The sequence below is a fragment of the Symphalangus syndactylus genome, chromosome 23 (genome assembly GCF_028878055.3).
Source record: "Symphalangus syndactylus isolate Jambi chromosome 23, NHGRI_mSymSyn1-v2.1_pri, whole genome shotgun sequence".
Lineage (NCBI taxonomy): Eukaryota > Metazoa > Chordata > Mammalia > Primates > Hylobatidae > Symphalangus > Symphalangus syndactylus.
The window spans coordinates 17,986,449-18,012,052 of record NC_072445.2 but is presented as its reverse complement, the minus strand read 5'-3'; the positions used below and the strand labels follow the sequence as shown (position 1 = coordinate 18,012,052).

At 51.3% G+C, this 25,604-nt stretch overlaps 1 protein-coding gene across 1 annotated transcript; it reads right to left on the bottom strand.

The window, feature by feature from the left end:
- Positions 1 to 607: 607 nt before the first annotated feature.
- CAPN11 (calpain 11) lies at positions 608 to 25,604 on the bottom strand. Its single transcript, XM_055264052.2, has 23 exons — positions 25,549 to 25,604; positions 17,584 to 17,655; positions 14,895 to 15,145; positions 14,465 to 14,534; positions 12,028 to 12,146; positions 11,376 to 11,509; positions 11,063 to 11,231; positions 8,056 to 8,139; positions 7,869 to 7,954; positions 7,552 to 7,626; positions 7,228 to 7,388; positions 6,816 to 6,994; positions 4,601 to 4,612; positions 4,069 to 4,280; positions 3,732 to 3,771; positions 3,569 to 3,634; positions 3,426 to 3,483; positions 3,234 to 3,298; positions 2,910 to 2,978; positions 1,992 to 2,070; positions 1,776 to 1,892; positions 1,248 to 1,306; positions 608 to 1,105 (listed from the first exon to the last, which is right to left on the bottom strand). Exons 1-23 carry the CDS (start codon positions 25,562 to 25,564, stop codon positions 1,079 to 1,081), a joined length of 2,220 nt encoding a protein of 739 aa, XP_055120027.2. The 5' UTR covers positions 25,565 to 25,604; the 3' UTR covers positions 608 to 1,078.

The window sequence follows — 25,604 nt, the reverse complement described above, 5'->3', positions numbered from 1 at the left end:
TATGATCTTGGCTCACTGCAACCTCCACCCCACAGGTTCAAGCAGTTCTCCTGCCTCAGCCTCCCAAGTAGCTGGGATTATAGGCGCGTGCCACTACACGCAGCTAATTTTTGTGTTTTTAGCAGAGACGGAGTTTTGCCATGTTGGCCAGGGTGGTCTCGAACTCCTGACCTCAGGTGATCCATCTGCCTTGGCCTCCCAGAGTGCTGGGATTACAGGCGTGAGCCACCACGCCCGACAGGTTCGTTCATTTATGTGACCTGCTGGCTGCAGGTGTCAGATTTTTAACCTTTGAGGCCCCTGCAGTGCCACCTTTGGGGACCCCAGTTTGAAGCAGCAGATGAGAGTCCTGCCAGCCCTGGCTCAGCCCCCCGGAGGCGCTCCACCATAGGGCACACCGCACAGTTCTTCACAGGGAGGGACTTGTGTGCTTAGCATCTGGCACTGCCCATAAACACCAACTGTGGCCTCTAGTTATTGTGACAACTGCACATTTCTATATGCTCCCTATCACCCTTGGCTGAGAGCTACCCAATCTTTTGGTCCTGGGGAAGTGACTTCCACCCTCGCCAGTCTTTTCTTGGCATAAAAACACAGAGACATGGAAGCCAATGGCATGTGCTATTTATTAGAATAGTGTCCACAGATGGGGAGGAAAAGAGAGAGGCTGTGCCAGGATGGGTGGTCAGCAGGTAGGTGTGAGCAGGACAGCAAGCATGGAGGGTAAGAAATGGGCTACAAGTCCCTCCCCTATTCTTGGCCTCCCCAGCCAGGGGGACCCTGGGGAAGCATCAACTACTCTTTAGTAAAATATACTCTGAGAGAGCGACGGTGGGGGAAAGACAGCCATCAGAAGCCTGGTGGGGGAAAAAAGAGAAAGGCTCTGAGCTGGCGGACTGGGCACGGAGGTCCCACTGCTGCAGTAAACACGGCACCTGGGACCTGGGCACTGCCACCTGGAGCCCATTTCATCAGCAGAGACCGGAGAGCTGAGGGCTACAAGAAGCACCCCACCCTCCTGGGCTAGAACCTCACTGCTGCTTCTGCTGGTAGAGATGACCAGGCTCCTATAGTGCCTCTATCCCCACATGGTCATCTGCAGCCACTGTGGAGAGAGGAAGCAGATCCCAGGGTGGGAAGAGATGGGGGCAGGATGCTGGCCTGGGGAAAGCAGAGCTGGGCGGGGGTGGGGTTGAGGGGCAGGCAGGTGCAATCCTGCAGATTCCTTCCCACCCCTCTCCAAGTACCTGTTCCAAGTTCAAGCAAATATGGCCAGTATTCTTGGGGTCCATGGTTAGAAAGAATGCTGTGTTACAGAGGAAGCGGGGGAGAGGGGCTGAGTGCTAAGTCAGTGTTGCGAAAGAACCACTCCCAACTAGGTAGGAAGGGGCGACACCAGCTGTTCCTGGCTGTTCCCCACATAAATCCCCTAGCCCAGTGGGGAATTAATGATAGCAGCTCACATAGCCTCACTAGGAGCCAGGCCCAGTTCTGAGTGCCTTCCATAGACTAACTGGTTTAACCTGCACCTCAGTCCTTTGAGGGCAGTACTATTATTATCCACATTCTAAAGAGGAGGGAATGGAGGCACAGAAAGATTAAGTGACTTGCTCAAGTCACTGCTGCCAGCAAGTGGCGGAGCTGGGCTTTGAACCCATTTCATGTGTGCCTTATAAGGGGGAGGGGCTCTGCAGCAGCACCCATCAGGGTGGGTGTTTGGGAAAGGGCCTGTGGCCCCTGGCCTAGGCTGGGGAGTGGGTAGATGCCTAACTCACTGAACATGGTCTTTAGCCTCAGGAAACAGCTGATGAAGCTGTCGAAGTCTATGATCAGGTCATCATCTGCATACCTGGCCACCAGGACCTGCATTACCTTGTTGTTCAGCTTGATGCCTGAGAGAGAGAGAGAGAAGTGGGGAGGGAGAAAGTCTAGGCCTCTGGACACTGCCATCCTCTTCCCTGCCCCAAGGCCCACTCCTGACCCTTGGCCACCTGCTTTCTCAATAGCCAGGCGCATCTCATAGGAGTTCAAGGTGCCTGAATGGTCCTGGTCACACGCTCTGAAGATGTCCTGAATAGACAGACAGATATGGTAGGGCCATGTGCATGGCATGGTGGTTGAAATAATGAAATACTGAGGCTGGGCGTGGTGGCTCATGCCTGTAATCCCAGCACTTTGAGAGGCCGAGGCAGGCGGATCATCTGAGGTCAGGAGTTTGAGACCAGCCTGGCCAACATGACGAAATCCCGTCTCTACTAAAAATACAAAAATTAGCTGGGCGTGGTGGTGCATGCCTGTAATCCCAGCTAGTCAGGAGGCTGAGGCAGGAGGCGGAGGTTACAGTAAGCAGAGATCGCACCACTGCACTCCAGCCTGGGCGACAGAGTGAGATTCCGTCTCAAAAAAAAAAAAAAAAAAAAAAAAGAAATACTTTAGGACAGTTGGCTCACAGCAGTGGTCTAAGACCCCATGCCCCCCTCCAACCCTGGCCCACTCCTGATATTCCTATCATCTGGTGACCTAAGGGTTAATTCCAAGCATGGGTTGTCAGGGGCACTGGTGTCCTGCCCAGCGCTCTGTGTGCATCCTTCATGACTAGTTGATACCTGAGCTATACTTGTTATAAAATATTTTGACTGGGTAATATGCCACACTCCAACAGACCCTTTTCTAGTGTGTGTGTGTGTGTGTGTGTGTGTGGTGTGGTTGTGTCTGTGTGTGAGTGTGTATGTGTGTGTGTGAGCATGGTGTGGTTGGGTGTATGTGTGTGTGTGAGTGTGGTGTGGTTGGGTGTGTGTGTGTGTGTGTGTGTAGTTAGGGCTCGGGTTCTAGCTTCCCCTCATTAGTTCCATCTCTCCTAAGACCCTCTTTTCCTCACCCCTGGAGGCTGCCCCTTTAGTGCCCTTTACCGTCCATTTCTTGAGTTTTTTCCACAGGATCTTGAACTCTAGAAGCCCCAGCTTGCCAGAGCCATCTTTCTGGAAGGTGGCCAAGGACAACAGAGAAGGGAGTGAAGAAGGCATCCGAGGGGACAGGGAAGCAGTGGGACTTCCTGAGGGGACACACAAGCGCTGGGGTTCCGGTACTGTAGCAGCCAGAAGAACTGGCATCTTCTGCTACCCCAGAGCCTAATCCCCATCAGGGAGGAGGACGTGGCTGGCCCAGGGTGGCCATCTCTGGGCCAGGCTTGTGGGCAGGGGACAGGGCCAAGAGAGCACTGGACAGGAGGATACATCCATGAGGTTGACCATGCAGCGGCAAGCATCCAGGCCAAAGCCCTTGGTCTTGAAGCTTTTGACTGTGAGGAAGGGAAGGGGTAGAGAGGACAGAGAGGGTAAATGAGGTATCGTGGGGGCACTTGGAGTGATCAAGAGGGGCACAAAATATGGGGGAGGGGTCATGTGCAGCAGGAGCGGAAGACTCACATTTGATGGCCATCCTGTTGAGCAGCCTCTGGAGCTCATGCACCCCTATCTCCTTGCCCTAGGAAGGGGAACTGTGAACCCCACTCGAGCCCCTCCAGCCCCTCATCCCCCTCCCGTCAGCCCTCCGCCCGGGGCCTGCTCACCTCTCCTGCCACTATCTTAAACAAATGTAGGAAGTCCTGGTCCATGTCATCCTCAGAGACCTTTTCCTGGGGGCAAGGGAGCAGGAGAGGGACCTGGTCAGAAAACTTCCTTCACAGGCCCAGGAGCTTCCTTCCAACCCCCAGCCCTACAGCCTCCCCTCACCTCTTGGAGTTGCTCAGCATAGTTGACTTCATCCAATTCCCTGGGCAAAATGATTGAAAGCTCAAGAGTTACCATGGGGAGGGAGGAGGGGGTTTCAGCGGGGTGCTCTGGGGGGTCATGTCATGTCTTTGAAGCAATATAGGGCAGCTCCATGGAATCTGGGTTCTAGTTCTATTTCTGGTTCTGCCACTAACTGGGACTTCACCGTCTCATGCCTCAGTTTCCCTGACTGTAAAATAGGGACAAAGTGAGGGAGGACCCGACAGCAGCTGCCTGAGCTTGATATCCTGCAGCTCTTGGGTGGCAGGTCTTGGAGCAGTGAGCTGCAGCCCCTTACCATGACTCGCTATGCTTCTCGGTGAAGACCCGAAGCAGGAAGTCGGCATCTCTGTGTGGCTCAAAGGTGGAGGGAATAATGATATATTCCCCCGGAGGCAGCCGGAGTTGGCTGCTCACCTCCCGTGAGTTGGCGAAGATCTCTGAGAAGCCGTGGTCCTGATACTTCATGAAGAATTCCTTCTTCAAGTGGACATCCTGGATGTTCTGAAACTATATGCATCCTGGAAGTGGGTACAGGACTGGCATGGAGGTTAGGGAGGGAGGGTCCCCCAGGGTGAACGGCCTGGCCGGGTAGGGTTGGAGGTAGGTGCCACCACCAACTGCCCTGGCCTGGACACTGCCTAAGTGGCCCGTAGCCCCAGTAGGGTCTCTTCCTTTCCCGACCCCTAGCAGCCCCGAAGAGGGCTGGAATCCTAACCCAGTGACCCCCAGAGCCTCTTGCCAAATTCCACCCTCTGCCAATCCACTTGCAGCCAGGGGTGGGGTGGGTGTGTGTCCAGGAACAAGCCCCACATCTTTATCTTCTGTACCTCTTTTGGGACCTGGGAAGGGAAGAAAGAGGAGAGTCAGATCTCTAGGGTGGTGAAGGGCCTCAGGCCTTCAGAAGCCAAGTGGGATGTGTATAGTGTGTGTCTGTGTCTGTGTGTGTGTTGTTGGAGGGGTATTAAGGGCACTGGGACACTGGTGGTGGCGTGGGGCATGGGCTCTGACAGTTCAAAGGTCCTGGCATCAACAATCCCTCTGCTGCAGAGGTGGGAGGATTGCTTGAGCTGGAGGTCAAGGCTGCAGTGAGTCATGATCATGTCACTGCCCTCCAGCCTGGACAACAGAGTGAGACCCCATGTAAAAAAAAAAAAAAAAAATCCTTCAGCTTTGGATAGGAAAGTACAGTTTATACAAGGTAGATTTTTATCTTTCCAGGTTAAGGGAAGGAAACAGAATCCCAAAGATGTGAGGTGATTTGTCCAACCTCAGAAGGCTGAAAAGTGAAAAAGCTAAGATAAAAATCTAGGACAGTGTTTTGCTTTTCCGTGGAACACTCATATCCTGCAGGAAGTGAATAGAAGATTACTAAAATTGAGGATCGAGGACAAATAAGTTTGTAAAAATGTGAGTTAAAGTTAAACAGGTTGCTCTATTGCAGAGGTGGCTCATCAGCACCTCAGTGTGCTTGTGTGCACCGGAGAGCTCAGGCTGGAGCAGTCTTTCCCGAGCTTTTTTAACCTGGAAGATGTCTTTGAGACAGGGTCTCACTCTGCACCCAGGCTGAAGTGCGGTGGTGCGATCATGGCTCGCCACAGCTTCAACCTCCTGAGCTCAAGTGATCCTCTCACCTCAGCTTCTTGAGGAGCTGGGACCACAGGTGTGTGCCACCATGACTGGCTAATTGTTTTTTCTTTTTTTTTTTTTTTTTGTCGAGACAGGGTCTTGCTGTGTTGCCCAGGCTGGTGTTAAATTCCTTGGGCATCCTCCAAGTGATCCTCCCACCTTGGCCTCCCAAAGTGCTGGGATAACAGGCATGAGCCACTTCCCCCAGCAAAAATGTTATCCTGAGGCACCAGTCTGTTAGCCTGGTGGACTAATGGCCCTAAGAGTAGGGCAAGGCTTATATCTATTTTGCTCACTATTGAACCCCTGGAGACTGGACAGGGGCCTGGCATACAGTAGATGCTCCATAAATACTTGCTTATATAAGGGAATGCAAGTGAATGAACAACATTCTTTTGGAGAATCTGGAGAATTTTGCAAAGCGTGGTTTGGCTTGGGAAATGCTTATCAGGGCTTTTTCTTGGCTCCTGGAGTGAGTACTGCTGGTGGGGCAGACAAGGAGGATGGATTATCGGGGGGGCGTGTGGAAAAGTCTCAGAGCGCCTGGGAATCAGGACACAGACTTGGCCTCTAACCCTTGGACGTGTGAGCTTGGGCAAGTGACTTCATGTCTCTGGCCCGCAGGCTCCTTCCGCTTCCTTAAAGGCGTTAGTAGTTAGTATTCCTAAGACCTTTGGAACAATGCCTGGCACAAAGGATAAAATCTGTGAAGAGAAAACTGCCGGCTCTGGCTTGAAAAGCACAAAGCACCATTCAAGAGTCAGGGCTCAGCCTGGGCAACATAGTGAGATCCTATCTTACAAAAAATTAAAAAAACTAGCAGGACAATTGCCTGTAGTCCTAGCTAGTCAGGAGGCTGAGGTGGGAGGATTGCTTGAGCCTGGGAGGTCAGGGCTGCTGTGAGCCGTAATCGCGCCACTGCATTCCAACCTGGGCAACAGATTGAGATCCTGTCTTAAAAAAAAAAAGTTAATAATCAGGGCTGTGAAGCCTGTTGGAAACTGTCCCTCTCCCAGGCAGGAAGTGGCCCCGGGGAGAAAGGAGTGAGGCCAGGCCGCCAAGCGTGGTGGCTCACACCTGTAATTCCAACACTTTGGGAGGCCGAGACAGGCAGATTACCTGAGGTCATGAGTTCCAGACCAGCCTAGCCAACATGGTAAAACCCCATCTCTACTAAAAATACAAAAATTAGCTGGGCATGGTGTTGCACATCTGTAATCCAGCTATTGGGAAGGCTGAGGCACGAGAATCACTTGAACTGGGGGAGGCGGAGGTTGCAGTGAATGGAGATTGTGCCACTGCACTTCAGCCTGGGCAACAGAGTGAGACTCTGTCTCGAAAAAAAAAAAAAAGAAAGAAAGGAGTGAGGCCAGGTGAGGGACAGTGAGTAGCCGGGGTGACCAGCCAGGCACCCACCGAGTAGAGGACAAAGCCAATGGTCTGCAGCTGGGCTCCTCGCTGCCGTGCATGCCGCCAGTTCTTCTGCATTAGGGCCACCAGGCAGGTGCAGACCACAACATTGTCCTCTGCATCATCCTCTGGGTCATCCCCCTCAGGGAGAGAGATCTTAAACTGGGGGTTGGTCCAGAACGTGCCTGTGGCGGAAGCGGGTCAGCTTGGTTACACAGGGCCTTCCCTTGGCCACGCCCTTCCCAGGGTGGACCAAGCTTCCCCAGCCACACAGGAGCTGTCTCCTCCACAGGGGCTGTGAAATCTGACCTCATGGACCCTGACTCCAGTGACTTGTGCCCCAGGTCTGGTTTCATGGTGAGCCGTGGCCCATCCTTCACTCCCTGCACACCCCCTCCCCGCTCACCCCCTCACCCACCGGGGTGGTTCCTGCAGCCCCCTGCGGAGCTGCCTCTGCGCCAGCTGCCCTCGTAGAAGGTGGTGTGCCAGTAGCTCTTGTAGTCCCCAGAGAGTGCATCAGGCGTGAGGTTGCAGATCTCCAGGAGCGTGAAGTTGTTCAGGAAATCTTGGTAGGACATCCTGTGGTGGGGTGGGGGTGGAGCCCATCAGCAGCACACTTGCGTCCTCAGTTCCCTTTCCCTGAACCACCCCCCACAACCACCCCAAGCCTCCCCATCCAAGGCACAGAGAGGAGCAGAGCAGGGAGATGAAGGACCAGGGCCTGCAGCGGTGGTACACTGACCAGAACTCCCCATCCTCCATCTTGTGCAGCAGCTGCATCTGGTTGTCTGGGGCCACCTCTTCCCACTCCCTGGCACTAGAGCAGAGATGGGCGGTGGAAGGAGAGGGGCGGAGGTCACGTGGCACCTCCTTCCTCTCCAAGGGACTGCCTTTTCCCTGGATATCTGCCTGCTGGGGTGAGGAGCTAGATGGAGAATCTAGAGGGAGGGGCTTTGCCCTGTTGTACAGGTTGTTCTCCCAGATGGGACACCAGTCAGTCCACCTGGCACTGCCTGCTGTATCCTCCGACCACCCCTCACCTGGGTTGGGAGCACCTACTTGTCACTCCAAGCTCCATTCCACTCAATCCGGCCCCAGGGATTCCGGACCCGAATCAGCGTTTCCGTTTTGCCTCTGTAGTGGACCTGGGTGGGTGGGGGTGGTTAAAGGTCAGAGTTATGGGGTCAAGGAGATGTTCTCCTCCTTCTCAGGGTCCTCGGGGTAGGGGGCATTTCTCAGGACTCACATCCTGAAGTCCAGTCACTGAGTAAGCATGCCCTCTCACCAGCATCTTGCCAGTCATGGATTCTAGTTCACTATTGCTGGTGACCTACAGAACAGAGAGGGAGGGAGGGCATGGAGCACCTGGACTGGGCACCCAAAGGAAGGGGAGAGCTCTCCAGGTTAATTTTTTTAAACTAAACTTTTAAATTATCATTATTTTGAAATAATTGCAGATTCACATGCAATTGTAACAAATAATACAGAGAAATCCCATGTATCCCATACTCAGTTTCCCCCAGTGGTAACATCTGGCAAAACTACAGTGAAATATCAAAACCAGAACGTTTTAAAAATTTTTATTATTATTATTTATTATTATTTGAGACAGAGCTTCGCTCTTGTTGCTCTTGGAGTGCAGTGGCGAGATTTCGGCTCACTACAACCTCTGCCTTGCAGGTTCAAGTGATTCTCCTGCCTCAGACTCCCAAGTAGCTGGGATTACAGGCGCCTGCCACCGTGCCTGGCTAATTTTTTGTATTTTTAGTACAGATGGGGTTTTACCATGTTGGCCAGGCTGGTCTCGAACTCCTGACCTCAGGTGATCTGCCCACCTTGGCTTCTCAAAGTGCTGGGATTACAAGCGTGAGCCACCGCACCTGGCTTTATTATTATTTTTGAGACAGGGTCTCACTGTGTCACCCAGGCTGGAGTGCAGTGGTGTGATCTCGGTTCACTGCAACCCGGACCTCCTAGACTCAAGCAAGCCTCTCACCTCAGCCTCCTGAGTAGCTGAGACTATAGGCTCTTGCCACCATGCCCGGCTAATTTTTGTATTTTTAGTAGAGATTGGGTCTTGCCATGTTGCCCAGGCTTGTCTCAAACTTCTGAGCTCAAGTAATCTGCCCACCTCAGCCTCCCAAAGTGCTGGGATTACAGGTGTGAGCCACCGTGTCTGGCCCAGAATGTTGATATGGATGCAATCCGTAAACATTATACAGATTTCCCCAGTTTTACAAGTGCTCACTTTTGTGTGCTCTATGCAATTCCATTACGTGTAGTTTCGTGTAGCCACCACCACAGTCAAGATATAGAACATTTCTGTCACCACAAGCATCCCTTGAGTCGCCCTTTTATAACCAAACCCATCTCTTCTCATGACTCCCTTTCCCTAAACCCTGGCAACCAGTCATCTGTTCTTAATTTCTATTATTTTGTCATTTCAAGAATGTCATTTAAGGCCAGGCACAGTGGTTCACACCTGTAATCCCAGCACTTTGGGAGGCCAAGGAGGGCGGATCACCTGAGGTCGGGAGTTCAAGACCAGTCTGGCCAACATGGTGAAACTAAAAATGTGAGGGAGGAAAATCGCTTGAACCCAGGAGGTGGATGTTGCAGTGAAACGAGATCACACCACTGCACTCCAGCCTGGGTGACAGAGTGAGACTCTGTCTCAAAAAAAAAAAAAAAGGATATCATGAATCATGCAGTGTGTAACCTTTGGGGAGGATTGTCTTTTTTTTTTTTTTTCTTTTTTCTCAGCTAATTAAGTTTTTTTTTTTTTTTTTTTTTTGGTAGAGATGAGGTCTCACTATATTTCTTAGGCTGGTTTCAAACACCTGGGCTCAAGCAATTCTCCCACCTCAGCCTCCCAAAGTGTTGGAATTACAGGCATGAACCACTGCACCTGGCTAGGGTTGGCTTTTTTCATTCGGCATAATTCCCCTGAGATCTGTCCTAGTTTCTCTGAGTATCAATAGTTTGTTCTTTTTTATTGCTGAGTAATATTCCACGGTGTGTAATCAACACAGTTTGTTTAACCGTTTACTCATTGAAGGACATCTAGGTTGTTTCCTGTTTTGGGGCTATAATGAATAAAGTTGCTATAAACATTTGTGTACAAACATTTTTGGAGACATGTCTTCATTTCTCTGGGATAAATGCCAAGATGCAGGGTCATATGTAGCACGCTGGGTTCATGTATTTCGTTGAGCAAATGTTGGTTGGGTGCCTACTGCATGCTGGGCTCCTTCCTAAGTTCCAGGGTCCAGCAGTGAATGAGACAAAGAAGGTCACTGCCCTCATGGAATGTGAGTACTATCTGGAGAAGATGGGCTATGAGTGAAAACATAGATAAGCAAGATAACTTCAGGTCACAATAAATGTTGGGGAGAAAGTAAAAACCAGACAGAAGGCCGGGCGCAGTGGCTCAAGCCTGTAATCCCAGCACTTTGGGAGGCCGAGGTGGGCAGATCACAAGGTCAGGAGATCGAGACCATCCCGGCTAACACGGTGAAACCCCGTCTCTACTAAAAATACAAAAAAAAATTAGCCGGGCGTGTTGGCGGGCACCTGTAGTCCCAGGTACTTGGGAGGCTGAGGCAGGAGAATGGCGTGAACCCGGGAGGCGGAGCTTGCAGTGAGCCGAGATCGCGCCACTGCACTCCAGCCTGGGGGACAGAGAAAGACTCCGTCTCAAAAAAAAAAAAAAAAAAAAAAAAAAACCAGACAGAAAGTAAACAGGGCTGTCCGGGCACCATGGCTCATGCCTGTAATCCCAGCACTATGGGAGGCCGAGGCAGGTGGATCACTTGAGGTCAGGAGTTTGAGACCAGCCTGGCCAATATGACGAAACACCTTCTCTACTAAAAATACAAAAAATTAGGCAGGCGTGGTGGCATGCGGCTGTAATCCCAGCTCCTTGGGAGGCTGAGGCAGGAGAATCACTTGAACCCAGGAGGTGGAGGTTGCAGTGAGCCGAGATCTTGCCGCTGCACTCCAGCCTGGGAGACAGGATGAGACCCTGTCTCAAAAAAAAAAAAAAGAAAAGAAAAGAAAAAAAAGAAAAGAAAAAGAAAGTAAATAGGGTGGAGACAGCGACTTTAGACGGGGAGGTAGGGAAGGCTAGTCTAGGGAAAGGGCAGTTGAACTGAATGAGAAGGTGCTGGCCATGCAGATACTGGGGGAAGAGCCTTTTGGGTGACAGCAACAGCAGGTGCAAAGGCCCTGAGGTGGGACCATGCTTTGCTTACTTCAATGGAGCAACCCATGAGGGAGGATCGCTCCACGGCCTTCCTAAGGAGCCTGAGCAGGTTCTGAGGGGGCCTCTGGAGTTGGAAGCTCTGGGCCACGCCTCCTGTGAAGTCCTCAAGGCCCTCCATGGTACTGTCCCCTGACAATGCTTCATAGGACCCACTCAGCCTGTAGGCACAGAGAAGGCACTGTTGGGCTCTAGGATGGAGGTGAGGGGAGGGAGGGATATCCTGCGACCCCCTCCCTTCCCCCTGATTCCAGCTGCCCAGACAGAGGCAAGGCAAGCCCTCTTCCTCAGCTCCCAGCACTCACTTGGCATACGCCTTCTCCAGCAGGGCGCTCCAGAACTCACTGCGTTCGGTTGAGTGCACGAACACCAGCTTGTCATTCTTTGTGGGCAGCCGGTCATCCACCACCACGTTCACCCACTGCCCAAACTGCCAAATCTGCGGGTAGCAACGCACACCCGTTGCGTGGGAACCCTATCATCAAGCGCCTCCTAGTGGCCAGACCTGATGATACGCCAGTGTCAGAGGCTCCACTCTCCAGAATCGCTGAATAGTGAGAGAAAGGCAACCCAAAGCCTGAGCCTGGCCCCGCCTCCTCTCCAGCTTCTGCCACGGTCTCCCGAGGGGAATTTGTCCACATGTTGCTAAGTTAAAGGGGCAGATTACAAAAATTATGTGACAAAGACTACCAGTGTCACACACACCCACACATACAGTGGAGAGGAAAAGAGGGAGAAGGGAGAAAGAGCCACAGACTGCTAACAACTATTATCTTTTGGGACTTAAAAACTTAGCTTACATGGTTTCTTTGGTGGGCAGATATTTCTCTGATAATTAGCCCAAAACCCACCCTAATAAATGCTACGTTTCAAAAGGAAAGAAGGTAAACTTCAAAGCATTTATGATTCTTCCCCCGCCCCCCACAAAGCCATAGTGGCTCTCACACTGTCCTTCACCTGAAAATGGAAGATGCCAGCATAGTTTTTCTTGAAGCTCTGTCCTCTGGGCACCACACGGTACAGCAGTTTGGGGCAGATGGTAAGGGAGCCGATGGCAGCCAGCAGCCAGCAGTCCCCTGGAAAGACAGGCAGGGCTTTGCCACCCCTGAGCAACCCCATATGTGTGGGTGGGCCTCAGAATCCAAGGCCTAGGGGAGCAGGAACTTGACCCTGTACCCCATTCTCACCCTCTGGCAGAGAGGCACCCTCCCTCAGCCCTCCCACTAAAGAGTGTTCAGGAAGAAGGCAAACAGGGAGAAACTGAAGGCAGAGAGACTCTAGTAAGGTGAGTTTCTGTACATTTTCTTTTTTGAGTCAGTGTCTTGCTGTGTCGCCCAGGCTGGAGTGCAATAGCACGATCTCAGCTCACTGCAACCTCTGCCTCCCGGGTTTGAGCGATTCTCCTGTCTCAGCCTCCTGAGTAGCTGGGACCACAGGCACCCGCCACCACACCTCGCTAATTTTTGCATATTTAGTAGACATGGGGTTTCACCATGTTGGCCACGCTGGTCTTGAACTCCTGGCCTCAAGAGATCTGCCAGCCTTGGCCTCCCAAAGTGTTGGGATTACAGGTGTGAGTCACAGTGCCTGGCTCTACCTTTTCTATTATGTGAGAGCCACATGCTTTTGTTTTCTTGAGTTTGGAAAAGAGGAACTTTTGGCCTCAGGCTCTAGGAACCTATTTTTTTAAAAGTAAATTTTTATATATAAGTAGAGACAGAGTCTCACTCTGCTGCCCAGGCTGGTCTTGAACTCCTGAGCTCAAGCAATCCTCCTGCCTTGGCCTCCCAAGGTGCTGGGATTCCAGGTATGAGCCACCGCACCTGGCCAGTAACCTGCTTTCTTTGAGACAGAGCCAATACCCTCCACATTCTTCCAACAGATCCAGTCACCTTCCTGCACCCGGTGAGTACACTGGTGTGGCAATGAAGGTCCCAAGAGGTCTCTCCCTCATGTCACCCACATTATATTGGGGACCCAGGGCTCAGTATGTACCCCAGCAGGATCCCTGGAGCTAGGCATTGAAGTGGGTATGAGGCAGTGTCCCTGGCCTGAAGTTCAGCTAAAGGGAATCCTATGGGAGATGAGCACTACAGACCTCCATTGCCACCTGTCTCCTGGGCATCTCAGCCCTTGCTGGGTGGGGTCCAGGGGCAGGGTGCTGGGCATCCTAGGCCAGGCTGAGGTTGAGGGAGCAGAAAGTTTCTATGATTACCAATGGCTTCTTGGCTGCCTGGAGAGAGGAATATTAAGGGCGCTCCAATCCCCCTCACTGTTAGAGTGCCTCGGAGAAGTGAATTCCCTCCTCCTCCAGCACATTGTCCCTCCAGCCTACTGAGCCACAGCAGCCACAGCAGCGGCCCTGGGGTCTAAGGTCTCCTTGGCCTCTGCTCTGCCCACACCTTGCCCTTTTTTTCTGTCCCAAGGGGACAGAATTCAGTCTCAGAGAAAGCCCACCCTGGCTTTATCCCTAAAGAGGCAACGAGGGATCCGGAGGAAACCCTTGAACAGGACCAGACTTAGGGAGAAAGATCTACCCTGGGGCTTTCTATGGGAGCCTTGTGAGAGTGGGCTGAGTGGACCCTGTTGCCCTCCTATTTGATACCCCAGATTGATCAGGTTCTAGCACCTGTAGTGGTTTCTTCGACCATCCTCCCTTCGAAAGGTAGAGCCTAATTCCTCTCCTCTTGAGTGTGGACCAGATTCAGTGCTTGCTTCTAACAAATAGAATATGGTGGAAGTGATGATGTGCAACTCCTGAGACTAGGTCAGAAAAGGCATTATGGCTTCCCTCCTTGTCCTCTCTCTTAGATAACTTGCTTTGGAAGAGCAAGCTACCACGTTGCGTGGACACTCGAGCAGCCCCATGGAGAAGCCTATATGGAGAGGAACTGGGGCCTCCTGCCAACAGCCAGCAAGGACCTGAGAGCTCCTGCCATGTAAGTGCACCCTCCTAGGAGCAGACCCTCCAGCCCCAGGCGAGCCTTCAGATGATCCCAGGTTGCAGACGTCTTGACTGTAACCTCCTGATAAACCCTGAACCAGATCCATCCAGTGATTCTGCTTCTGAATTTCTAACCCACAGAAACCAGGAGATAAGAAATTTTTTTTTAAGTTGCTAAGTCCTAGGTAATTTATTATGTAGTCGTATATAACTAATATTCCCCCCCAAGACCCAGGCTGCAGCAGGCAGGGAGTGGCATCCAGACTTGGGAGGGTCAGGAAGAATGCATGGTGTTCTCACTGTCATCTCCTCAGAAGGCGAGGGACAGGGGAACAGAAGCAGGCTGTCTGAACCTCAGGGCTCCCTGTTTTCCAGCTTCAAAAGATACCCTGGCACCCCTCCCCCAATCCTCTTCCCCAAGTGGAGACCAGCTTCCTGTGCCCCACTCACCGAGGATCCCCTGGCAGATGTCTGTCGGAGAAATCCCATCCATGATGAATAGAGGGTTGCTTATGATATCCTGCAGCAAAGGAATAAAGGTTTCAGGGGTCCCAGGACACCCCCTCCCCACCTTTCTCCCACTTTTGCTGGGGAATGATGCCCACCTTGGGGAACAGATATGAGGGGCAGGGAGAGGGTACAGGACCAACTTGGCACAGCTGCAGCTGGTGATAGCAGAGGTTGGTGGGTGATTTCCTTAGGGTTACTTAGGAGGTTTGGCTTAAGCATATTCAGAACCGTCCCTAGCTCTGATGAAGGTGGGGCCTAGTGCCAGGGTCAGAATGGGGTGGTGGGGGGCGTTGAAGATTCTAAAAGTGATAGAGGGATCACTACAAGCTCCTCTCCGTCCAGGAGTCCATGCCTCCCTTCCAGTTCCCACCTTGGGCCGCTGCCAGCAGATGTTCTGCACATTTTTGGAGTTGGGGCCCAGGTCCTTGAAGCCCAGTGAGCTGGGTTCAGCAGGGAATAAGGGGTCCTCGAAGAGCTCCCCCTTTCTTAGACAGGCTGCTCGCAGCTCCTCAAAGCTCTGGTTACCAAAGTTCTGGGCGTTGTGGTGCTGGCCCACGCCCTTGGTCTTGAGCCGGCTGTTGTTTATGTGAGCCACCATTCCTGTATCAGTAAAAGTGGGCTCTGCTTAAGAAAAAAAAAAGACAAATAACACAATTAAAAAATGTAATAAGCTGGGCACAGTGGTTCACTCCTGTAATCTCAGCACTTTGGGAGGCTGAGGTGGGAGGATCTCTTGAGCCCAGGAGTTTGAGACCAGCCTGGGCAACATGGTGAGATCTCATCTTTACAAAAAAAATTTTTTTTAATTAGCTGCACATGGTGGCATGTGCCTGTAGTCCCAGCTACTCAGGAGGCTGAAATGGGAGGATCACCTGAGCCCTGGAGTTCTAGGCTGTGGGAGTTTGAGGCTGCAATGAGATGTGATGGCGCTCCAGTCTGGGTGACAGAGCAAGACCTTGTCTCTAAAAAAAAATAAATAGGCTGGGCATGGTGGCTCACGCCTGTAATCCCAGCACTTTGGGAGGCCAAGGTGGGCAGATGACCTGAGGTCAGGAGTTCGAGACCAGCCTGACCAACATGGTGAAACCCTGTCCCTACTAAAAATACAAAAAATTAGCCGGGTGTGGGGGCAAAGTGCCTGTAATCCAGCTACTTGGGAGGCTGAGGCAGGAGAATCGCTTGAACCCAGGAGGCAGAGGTGGCAGTTAGCTGAGATCATGCCACTGCACTCCAGCCTGGGCGACGAGTGAAACTCTGTCTCAAAAATAAATAAAAATAAATAAATAAATATATTTTTCTAAAGGAAAGAAGACAGTCACAAAGAACCCCATATTGGCCTGGTGCAGTGGCTCATGACTGTAATCCCAGCACTTTGGGAGGACAAAGTGGGCGGATCATGAGGTCAGGAGTTCAAGACCAGCCTGGCCAACATGGTGAAACCTTGTCTCTACTAAAAATACAAAAATTAGCCAGGCATGGTGGCAGGCGCCTGTAATCCCAGCTACTTGGGAGGCTGAGGCAGGAGAATTGCTTGAACCCAGGAGGTGGAGGTTGCAACAAGCCGAGATGGTGCCACTGCACTCTAGCATGGGCGACAGAGTGAGGCTCCATCTCAAAAAAAAAAAAAAAAAAGAACCCCATATTGTGTGATTCTATTTAAATAAAATGTCTATAGAGAGAGACAGAATGTAGATTAGGGGTTGCCTGTTGCTTAAGGAGATAGGGGATTAGAAGTTGATGGCTAAAGGGTATGGGGTTTCTTTGGGAGGATAATGAAAACAATCTAAAACTGGTTGTGGTGTTGGATGCATAACTCTGTGAATATACTAAAAGCCACTGAATTATACACTCTGTTTTTTTTTCTTTCCATTTTTTTTTAAGAGGCAGAGTCTTGCCATGTTGGCTGGTCTTGTTCTCCCACCACACCTGGCTGGAATTGTACTTTGGAATTATCCCTTTTTTTTTTTTTTTTTTTTTTTTTTGAAACAGAGTCACACTCTGTTGCCCTGGCTGGAGTACAGTGGCTTGATCATGGCTCACTGCAGCCTTGACCTCCCGGGCTCAAATTACCTTCTCATGTCAGCCTCCTGAGTAGCTGGGACCACAAGTGTGTGCCACCACGCCTGTCTGATTTTTTAACTTCTAATTTTTGTAGAGACAGGATCTCACTATGTTGCCCAGACCGGTCTTGGACTCCTGGGCTCAAGCAATCCTCCAGTCTTGGCCTCCCAAAGTGCTGGGATTACTGGCATGAGCCACTGCACCCAGCCAAATGGTACAATTTAAATGGGTGAACTGTAGGGTATTTGAATTGTCTCTCAATAAAGCTGTTTTAAAAAAAAATGGCCTCCAGACCATCTAAACAGATGCTGCTATTTTTTTTTTTTTTTGAGATGGAGTCTCACTCTGTTGCTCAGGCTGGAGTGCAGTGGCGTGATCTCGGCTCACTGCAACCTCCGCCTTCCAGGTTCAAGTGAGTCTCCTGCCTCAGCCTCCCGAGTAGCTGGAATTACAGGTGCCCACTGCTACATCTGGCTAATTTTGTATTTTTAGTAGAGATAGGGTTTCACCATGTTAGCCAGGCTGGTCTCGAACTCCCGGACTCAGGTGATCCACCTGCCTCAGCCTCCCAAAGTGCTGGGATTACAGTCATGAGCCACCACGCCCAGCCTAGACGCTGCTCTTTTAAGGAGAGTGGAAATAATGGAGTGTAGAGAGCGGAGGGCAGAGGGAAGGGCTGCTGGTGTTGGGCTGGGTCAGGTAATGGCTGAGCGGGTGGCACTGGGCGAGTGTCAGGGTAAGAGTCGAGTCAGGCTGACTGATGGATCCTGGGCCTGCCAGGCTGCTTGGGACTCTGGACACCCTGCCCACACCTCCGCCCCCAGGGAGTCTGCAAACTGCCAACATCCCTTCCTGAGGGTAGCCTCCCCTACCCCCGCTGCCCTCCCCACACAACACGACTGACTTCCCCCACCAGCAGGCCCAGGGGAAGAGAAGAGAGTGAAGGAGGAGGAAGAAAAAGGGAAGCCACAGAGCCACGACTGAGTCTGCAGTCCTACCCGCACAAGAGCCCCGAGGCTTATCCTCCTGTGATCCATCCAGGCTCTCTGCTGACTCTGTAAGACTCGGCCCTAGAATAAGAAAGAGAGTGGGAGGAGGGGAGGAAGGCTGTGGTCTAAAGTTAAACAGAGCCCAGCTGGGGCTGGGGTGTAGGAAGATTTTAGAATGAGGAAAAGAACTGGGTTGGGGCTCAGCTACAGGGAGGGCAGCAGGGTTCTTGGGTTGTTTAGAGGCGAGACCCTGATTGAGCCCACAGAAGGGTGAGTCCCCCAGAGGCAAGAGCAGGAGGTCTCAGTTATTCCTCCTCCCCTGAGTGACAGAATCAGGAGACTAGTTATAACAGCAGAGCTGACAGCACTGAGCACCTTCTCTGTGCCAGGCACACCAGCCCTACAAGGGGGTACCTGCAATACCCTGATTACTGGAAAAGGGAGCAGAGGCGGTCCAGAGGCTAAGCAGCTTGCCCGAGGTCACAGAGTGAGGGTTGGGCACGGGGTGAAGTCCGTACTGCAGACCCTGGACCAAGCTTGCAACCTTCACCCTATGCTGAGCCTCCCGAGGGGAAGTGTTTCTCCTCAGCCTGAAGGCTGGCAGAACCCACCCCATCTCTGTTAACAAAGGCATTCACAGATGATTTGTTGCTGAACTTATCCCCCTTCCTCTTGCCACTGCCCCAAGCAAACCCCTTCTCCTGTTCCACACGAGTACCTCCTTGGGATTTCCTCAGGTCCTATAATGACCCCCTGTTCTCCTGGTCCCCCCAAATCCCAACACACCGCATCCCACATCAAAACAGTCATGGAGTCCTTCACAAGGGCATCCCCTCCTAGGACCCTAATTTCTCATTGCTACCATCACTGTCCGAGGCCAGGGCCTTCAGACAACCCCCAGACCTCAGATGGCCTCTTGTCTCCTGAAGACTGTCTCCAATTCATCACATATGCTGCCCCTACCACACACCACACCAACTCCCTTTGAGTGAGGTTTTGAACCCTTTACTTCTTCCAGAAACTTTCAGGACATTGCTTTGCCAGCAGGATAAGGCCAGCCCCCAGAGCCCCCTCCAGCCCTGGGCCCACCACTCCCAGTACAAACCCATCCCTTTGACCCCTCTTGAGTGTTCCAGACTTGGGGAGACCCTGTCTGTCTAAGCAGCTCTCTTGAGCTCTGTGCCCCAGGAGAGACAGTCCCTCCAGCAGTCTCCTCAGCCTCATCCTCACCTTCCCTCCACCTAGCCAGAGACCTGGGGATCTTCCCAGACCCTGTCACTATGTCCCTTGCACTGTCTACTGCACCCTCTTAGCATCTCTCCTGTCCTTCTCCACACAGCCCGCGATTGGGGCTGCCCCTGTGCAGAGCCACATCCAGTGCAGTAAAGCGAGGACTAGAAGCCAAGCATCCCCTCACAGGGAGGCCTCCCAAAACATCACTTTATCTCCCCATGCCTTGGCTTCTCCACCTGTGAGATGGGTGATATTCTAAAGTGTTTGCATTTGTTTCTGACACAAAACTCACTCAATAAATTAACCTTAAATAGCAAAAATCTAGGCCAGAAGAATGATTTCCTATCTGGCCCCTTTCTTCTAACATCCTCCTCCCCCACTAGTTCTCCACAGTGTTAGCTGAGATTTTGAAAATGCAAACCTGGGGCGGCATGGTGGCTCACCCCTGTAATCTCAGCACTTTGGGAGGCCGAGGCAGGTGGATCACTTAAGGCTAGGAGTTCAAGACCAGACTGGCCAACATGGCGAAACCTCGTGTCTACTAAAAATACAAAAATTAGCCAGGTGTGGTGGTGCACACCTGTGGTCCCAGCTACTTCTGTGGCTGAGGCAGGAGGTGGCTTGAACCTGGGGGTGGAGGTTGCAGTGAGTTGAGAGAGCACCACTGCACCCCAGCCTGGGTGGCAGAGTAAGACTGTGTCTCAAAAATAAATAAATAAATAAATAAATAAAATAAAATAAAATAAAATAAAATAAAATAAAATGCAAACCTGATTATAGATACTGCTTCCGCTCCCCAATACTTTAGATGTCTCTCCCTTGTTAGCATGACAAACCCAAAGCAGGCTTCCACCTGCCATCTGGCCCCATGCCTTTCTGCACAGGTTACCCTCATTCCTCTTCCCATCCTTATGCCTCTGCCTGCAATCATTCCTGATCCCATGCTCACACTGGGTCCACTGGGAAAAAGTCCTGTTCAGCCTCCCAGTGCCTGCTTGATGCTGCCTCCTCCGTGAAGCCTCCCCTGTGGTGTCTGCGCAGAACTTGGGGCTGCGCTAGCATCCTACACTTTTGTTAGGACACCCATCACTACCTGCCTTCCCTGAGTTAACCTGTCTGCCTCCTCTGTGAGGCTGTGAGCTCTCAAGAGGAGAGGGCGAGGCCATCTTGTATACTACTGAGTTTCAAAATGCTGGCTCAATAATGTCTGCAATGAATGAACGGATGCCTTGCTTGGTATTGTGGTTAATTATTCATAGATGTTTTCTCTCTCCCACCCCTCCCCTACTCCCTATCCTGCAGCAACCCCAATATACTATATATTTTGTTTATTGTTTACCTCCCTCATGAGTGAAAGCCTGTGAGGGCAGGGATTTTTGTCTGTTTTGTTTGCTGCTGTATTCCTGCTGCTGTATTGAGTACATAGTAAGTGTTCAATATAGATACACTTTTTTGAGACAGAGTCTCACTCTGTTCCACATGCTGCAGTGCAGTGGCACAGTTACAGCTCACTGCAACCTCAGACTCCTGAGCTCAAGCGATCCTCCCTCCTCAGCCTCATGAGACCAGCAAGGGGAACATAGTGAGACTCTTGTGTCTACAAAATAAAAATTTTTAAAAATTAACTGGGCATGGTAGCATGTGCCTGTGGTCCCAGCTCCTCGGGAGGCTGAGGTGGGAAGATTGCTTGAGGCTGGGAGTTGGAAGCTGCAGTGAGCCATAATCCTTCCACTGTGCTCCAGCCTGGATGACAAAGTGAGACCCCCATCTCAAAAACAAACACAAAATAATAAGGTTGAGGAGACTCAGCATCCTGAATTTTGCTTCTCCATAGAGCCTGCAACTTGTGATGAGAAGATATTAGGAATCCTGCCTCAGCTATGAGTAGTGAGCCCTTATATAGCATTTCTAAAAATAATAATAGTTAGCAGCGTTTGAGGGCTCACTACATGCCTGGCACTATTCTAAACACCCTACGTGCATTAGCTGATTGAATCATCACAACAACCCCACTGGTTAGGCTTACTCTTATAACTTCCCTGCTATAGACAGAGAAACTGAGGCAGAGAGAGGCTGAACTTCCTCAGACTCGGTGGGCATTAGAGTCAGGGCAGGCTGCTCTATGCTGTCAGCCATCAGGCTCGCTGCCTTGCTGGGAGGTCGCCATGGTGAGGAGCCATGGCTGTGCTGGAGAGGGTTGAGTGAGTCAGCTGGCCTCGGTGCGCCCCCTTCGTCCACTACACTGCAACTTGTGTGTGGTCTTTGTGAAGTCACTCCCCCTGTGTGGAGCAGCTGACAGGGCGTGTTGAGGATGGATAAAGGTGTTGGAAAAGGGGTGGCTTGTCCCTTTTTAGCAGAGCTAACACCCTGGGTTGCACTAGAGCCAGAGAATCAGCTGTGTGACCTTGGGCGAGTTGTTTGACCTCCCTGAGCCTTGGTTTCCTCACCTGTGTATAGAGACTGCTGCATTCTACCTGCAAGGGTGTTTCAGGATTGAAGAATGCAACGTGTGAAAAAGACTGGAGTTTAGCAGGTGCTCAGAAAATGCTAGTCACCTTCTCCCCACTGACCTAGTTAGTCAACTGGTATTTGTTGAGCTCTTTCTAGGATCACATGGCCCATGCTCTGTGTCACATATGCGTCCCTCCATCATAGGATTTAATGATACTAGTGATATGACTCCAATATCGGAGTCATGTGCGTGCTTGTCTGTCTTTGCCACTGGTTTGAGCTCCTAAGAGCAAACCCTAACTCGTGTTAAGCATGTTTTATGGGGAATTTATTCTGGGCTGGTACTGAGGGGTCAAAGTGAATGCATCCCCAATATGGAGTGTGGAGAAGACCCTCCCATGCGCTTCCTCCCCCAGGTTCAGCTCCATGGGCCACAAAGACAGGAGAAAGTGCCATGAAAAGGAGCCACCAGGTTGATGGGATCATCAGGGAGGTTCTGTGGAGGAGTGACTATCCTCCTTTCCCTACTCTAAGCACATCCCATTCCCCTGAGGGTGGGGTGCACTTTGACATCCTGGTTCTGGAAGCATCAGGGCCAGGAAGCAGGGAAGAGGGTGGGTAGAGCCAGAGTCTGGGAGTTCTTCTCGCTCTTTTCTGCCTCCATTTTCCTCACACCCTGTCTCTTCTAACCCGAGCCCTCTGGGATTATCTTAGAAATGGTGACGGAAGCTCCCTCGCCCCCTCAGGCTATGATTACAGGGGTGTGTGTGTGTGTGTGTGTGTGTGTGTCTTTGTTCAAAGAGACTGAAGGGGGCTGCAGGGGCAGGAGGATAAACAGTGGAGCCCCCTCAGATGAAGAGGGTTCTGAGAGAAGGGTGGAAAGCAGTCCTGAGAGGGGAGAGCTGAACACTTCTGTTTCAGCCCCTATCCCTATCTGTGAAGCTGGCAGATCAGGATGACCATTCCCATCTGACCTGGGTGGAAGCCAGGGCCTCCACAGAGAGATTGAGTCAGAGGTTCTCAACCCGGGGTGATTATGGCCCCCAGGGAACAGGTGGCAATGTCTAGAGGCAGTGTTGGTTGTCATAACTGGGGCAAGTCTCAGGGGAGCTACTGGCATCTAGTAAGTAGAGGCCAGGGATGCTGCTGGGCGCCCCTCAGTGTAGAGGAAAGTCTCCACAATAAAGAATTTTCCAGTTCAAAATGTCAAGAGAGCTGGGGTTGACAAACCTGGGTTGAACAAATCATCTAAGGCCATTCACACGATAAGGCAAACCACTCCGTGCTCTTCCACCGTGCAGTCACTCCAAGCAGCCTCTACCCTGGCTGCTCTGAGGACTGAGGGTGTTGAGCTCTCCTGGGGGCCTGAAAGGACCAGGGAAGATGCTGTTGTTCAAGAAGACTGAAAGAACATCAGAGGGCAGGCCAAGCCAATTCAGGTTCCATCTTACCTCCCTTGTCTCATTTCCCCAGAGCCATCTGTCCCCTAGTCACCACCCAGCCCAACAAGCCATTTCTCACTGTCTGGCCCCCAAACCCTGCTTCGAAGCTGCATACCCAGTCCCCAGGGTGTGAGGTCATTACTCAGCTCTGACTTGCAGGAAGGACTGACACACCTATCCACACCACCACAGTTGTCATGGAAAATGTCTTTAGGTCAGGCACTGTGGCTCATGCCTGTAATCCCAGCACTTTGAGAGGCTGAGGCGGGTGGATCACCTGAAGTCAGGAGTTCAAGACCTGCCTGGCCAACATGGTGAAACCCCGTCTCTACTAAAAACACAAAAATCAGTTGGGTGTGGTGGCATGTGCCTGTAGTCCCAGCTACTCAGGAGGCTGAGGCAGGAGAATCGCTTGAACCCGGGAGGTGGAGGTTGCATTGAGCCAAGGTTGGGCCACTGCACTTCAGCCTGGGCAATAGAGCAAGACTCCATCTCAAAAAACAAAAACAAAAACAAAAACAAAAAAAACACCAAAAAAACCCCCAAAAAACAAAAGAAAATATCTTTTTAGAGAGGGCAAAAGATCCAAGCTGTCCCATGGGCTAGGAGCATGAGCAGGCTGAGACAGACAGATCAAGGCTGCCTGTGGGAAGCACAGACAGATGGCCAGAGCAACATAGTAGCTCCCCTTATCCCTAGGGGTACCTTCCAACACCCCCAGTGGACACCTGAAACTGCGAGTGGTACCAAACCCTATATATACCAATACTGTGTCTTTCCTTTATGTACATACCTACGATAAAGTTTAGTTTATAAATTAGGCACGGTAAGAAGTTAACCATAGCAAGTAATAAACTATAACAAATACAACAATATAATAACAGTAATGTGAATGTGGTCTCTCTCTCTCAAAATATCTTAATGTTTTCAGGCTGCAGTTGACAGTGGGTAACTGAAACTGCGAAGCGTGGAAAGCAGGGGCTGCTGCATTTTAAAAGGCATGAATGGACAGGAAGCTTTCTGCTGCAGCTGCACATCCTGTCTCCTCCATCGGACTGAGAACCTGTAGATCATTTTTTTTGTTTGTTTGTTTGTTTGTTTTGTTTTGCTTTTTTGTCTTTTTTTTTTTTTTTTTTTTTTGAGGCAGAGTCTTGCTCTGTCGCCCAGGCTGGAGTGCAGTGGAGCGATCTTGGCTCACTGCAAGCTCCACCTCTGGGTTCACGCTATTCTACTGCCTCAGCCTCCCGAGTAGCTGGGACTACAGGCACCCGCCACCATGCCCGGCTTATTTTTTGTGTTTTTAGTAGAGACGGGGTTTCACCGCGTTAGCCAAGATGGTCTTGATCTCCTGACCTTGTGATCTGCCCACCTCGGCCTCCCAAAGTGCTGGGATTACAGGTGTGAGCCACTGCGCCCGGCCAGATCGGTTTTAACTAAATTTATTTTATTTTATTGACAAAAAAAGTATATATCTGTTGTGTACGACACGGTTTTGAAATATGTGTTCATTGTGGAATGGCTCAGTTGAGCTAATTAATATCTGCATTACTGCACATACTTGTTATTTGTTTGTGGTGAGAACACTTAAAATCTACTGTCAGTGATTTTCTTTTTTTTTGAGATAAAGTCTTGCTGTCTCGCCCAGGCTTGTGGTGCAGTGGCACGATCTCGGCTCACTGCAACCTCCACTTGCCGGGTTCAAGAGATTCTCCTGCCTCAGCCTCCCGAGTAGCTGGGATTATAGGCGCCCGCTACCACACACGGCTAATTTTTGTATTTTAGTAGAGACATGGTTTCACTATGTTGGCCAGGCTGGTCTCGAACTCCTGACCTCAGATGATCCACCTGCCTTGGCCTCCCAGAGTGCTAGGATTACAGGCATGAACCACTGTGCCTGGCTTCTCTCAGTGATTTTCTAAATGCAATACATTGATATTAGGGGACGGTAGATTTAAGGACAGTTTGATTTCCGGCACTGGGAAAAAACTAAGATGTTGTCTCAGGGAACTTTTAAAAAAATAATAAATACTAATAATTAATAATAATAAATAAATAAATTATATTTTGAGATGAGGTCTTGCTATGCTGACCAGGCTGGTCTTGAAATCCTGGGCTCAGGGCACTTCTGCAGAACAATGACTGGGTTTGGGGTCACCTGCTAGGCCTAAACTTCCTAGAGTCAGGTAAACAGGGAGGGCCTGAGAAGCTGGGAGGCTGGGTCTAGGGGCCCATGGTCTCGCGGTGCCCCAGGCTGAAGGTGAGGTACAGGGCTGACCTTCTGCTGGCCAAGGCTGGCTGCCCTCTGTGCACCCCAGCCCCATAGGAACAACTCAGTTCTGCCCAGCCCTCCCCTTCCCCCCAGCCCACTCTCCCCCATCTCCTGGAGTCTGGTCCCCGGCTTGCCTCAGGTAGTCCTGCCCCTGCCACCCTGAGGATCCATCCCATCTTCCTGGGCTGAGGGACCTGCTTTTCTAGGCTTAGGAGAGGTTTTCTCTGTTCCCTGAAGTTTTCTTCTCTACGTGGGCTTTTTCACACAAACCCTTTTCCCCAGCAGCCATGACAGTGGGACGGCCGGCCCCTCTCTTCTCCCCAACTCCAACTGTCAGTGGAGAGGAGAAAGTTCCTGCCCGGCCTACCACCCAATCTGACCACCAGTGGCCTATCCTTCCCCAAACAGTCTGAGAAAGAGGCCCAGGTCCTGTCCTTAGGGAGCATCCAGTCTGATGGAAAAGTCACTGTCTGTGCCCTTAAGGGGCACCCAGTCTGATGGGGGACACAGCTCCTTCCCTGGGGGAGGCTGTAGCCTGCAGGAGGTACAGGAGTGGGGCGAGACCCCAAGAGTGCCTACCTGGGGAGGACAGCATGCTGGTGGCTAGCTCGATGCTTGACAGTTGAAAGTTCTGG

What these genes read in the sequence shown, in the direction of transcription:
- CAPN11 (XM_055264052.2), bottom strand. An exon ending in CTGGCATCTTCCATTTTCAG is followed by an intron (nt 11,510 to 12,027) that starts GTGAAGGACAGT and finishes TGCTACCCGCAG; the next exon opens with ATTTGGCAGTTTGGGCAGTG. An exon ending in ATGGAGGATGGGGAGTTCTG is followed by an intron (nt 7,389 to 7,551) that starts GTCAGTGTACCA and finishes ACCCCACCACAG; the next exon opens with GATGTCCTACCAAGATTTCC.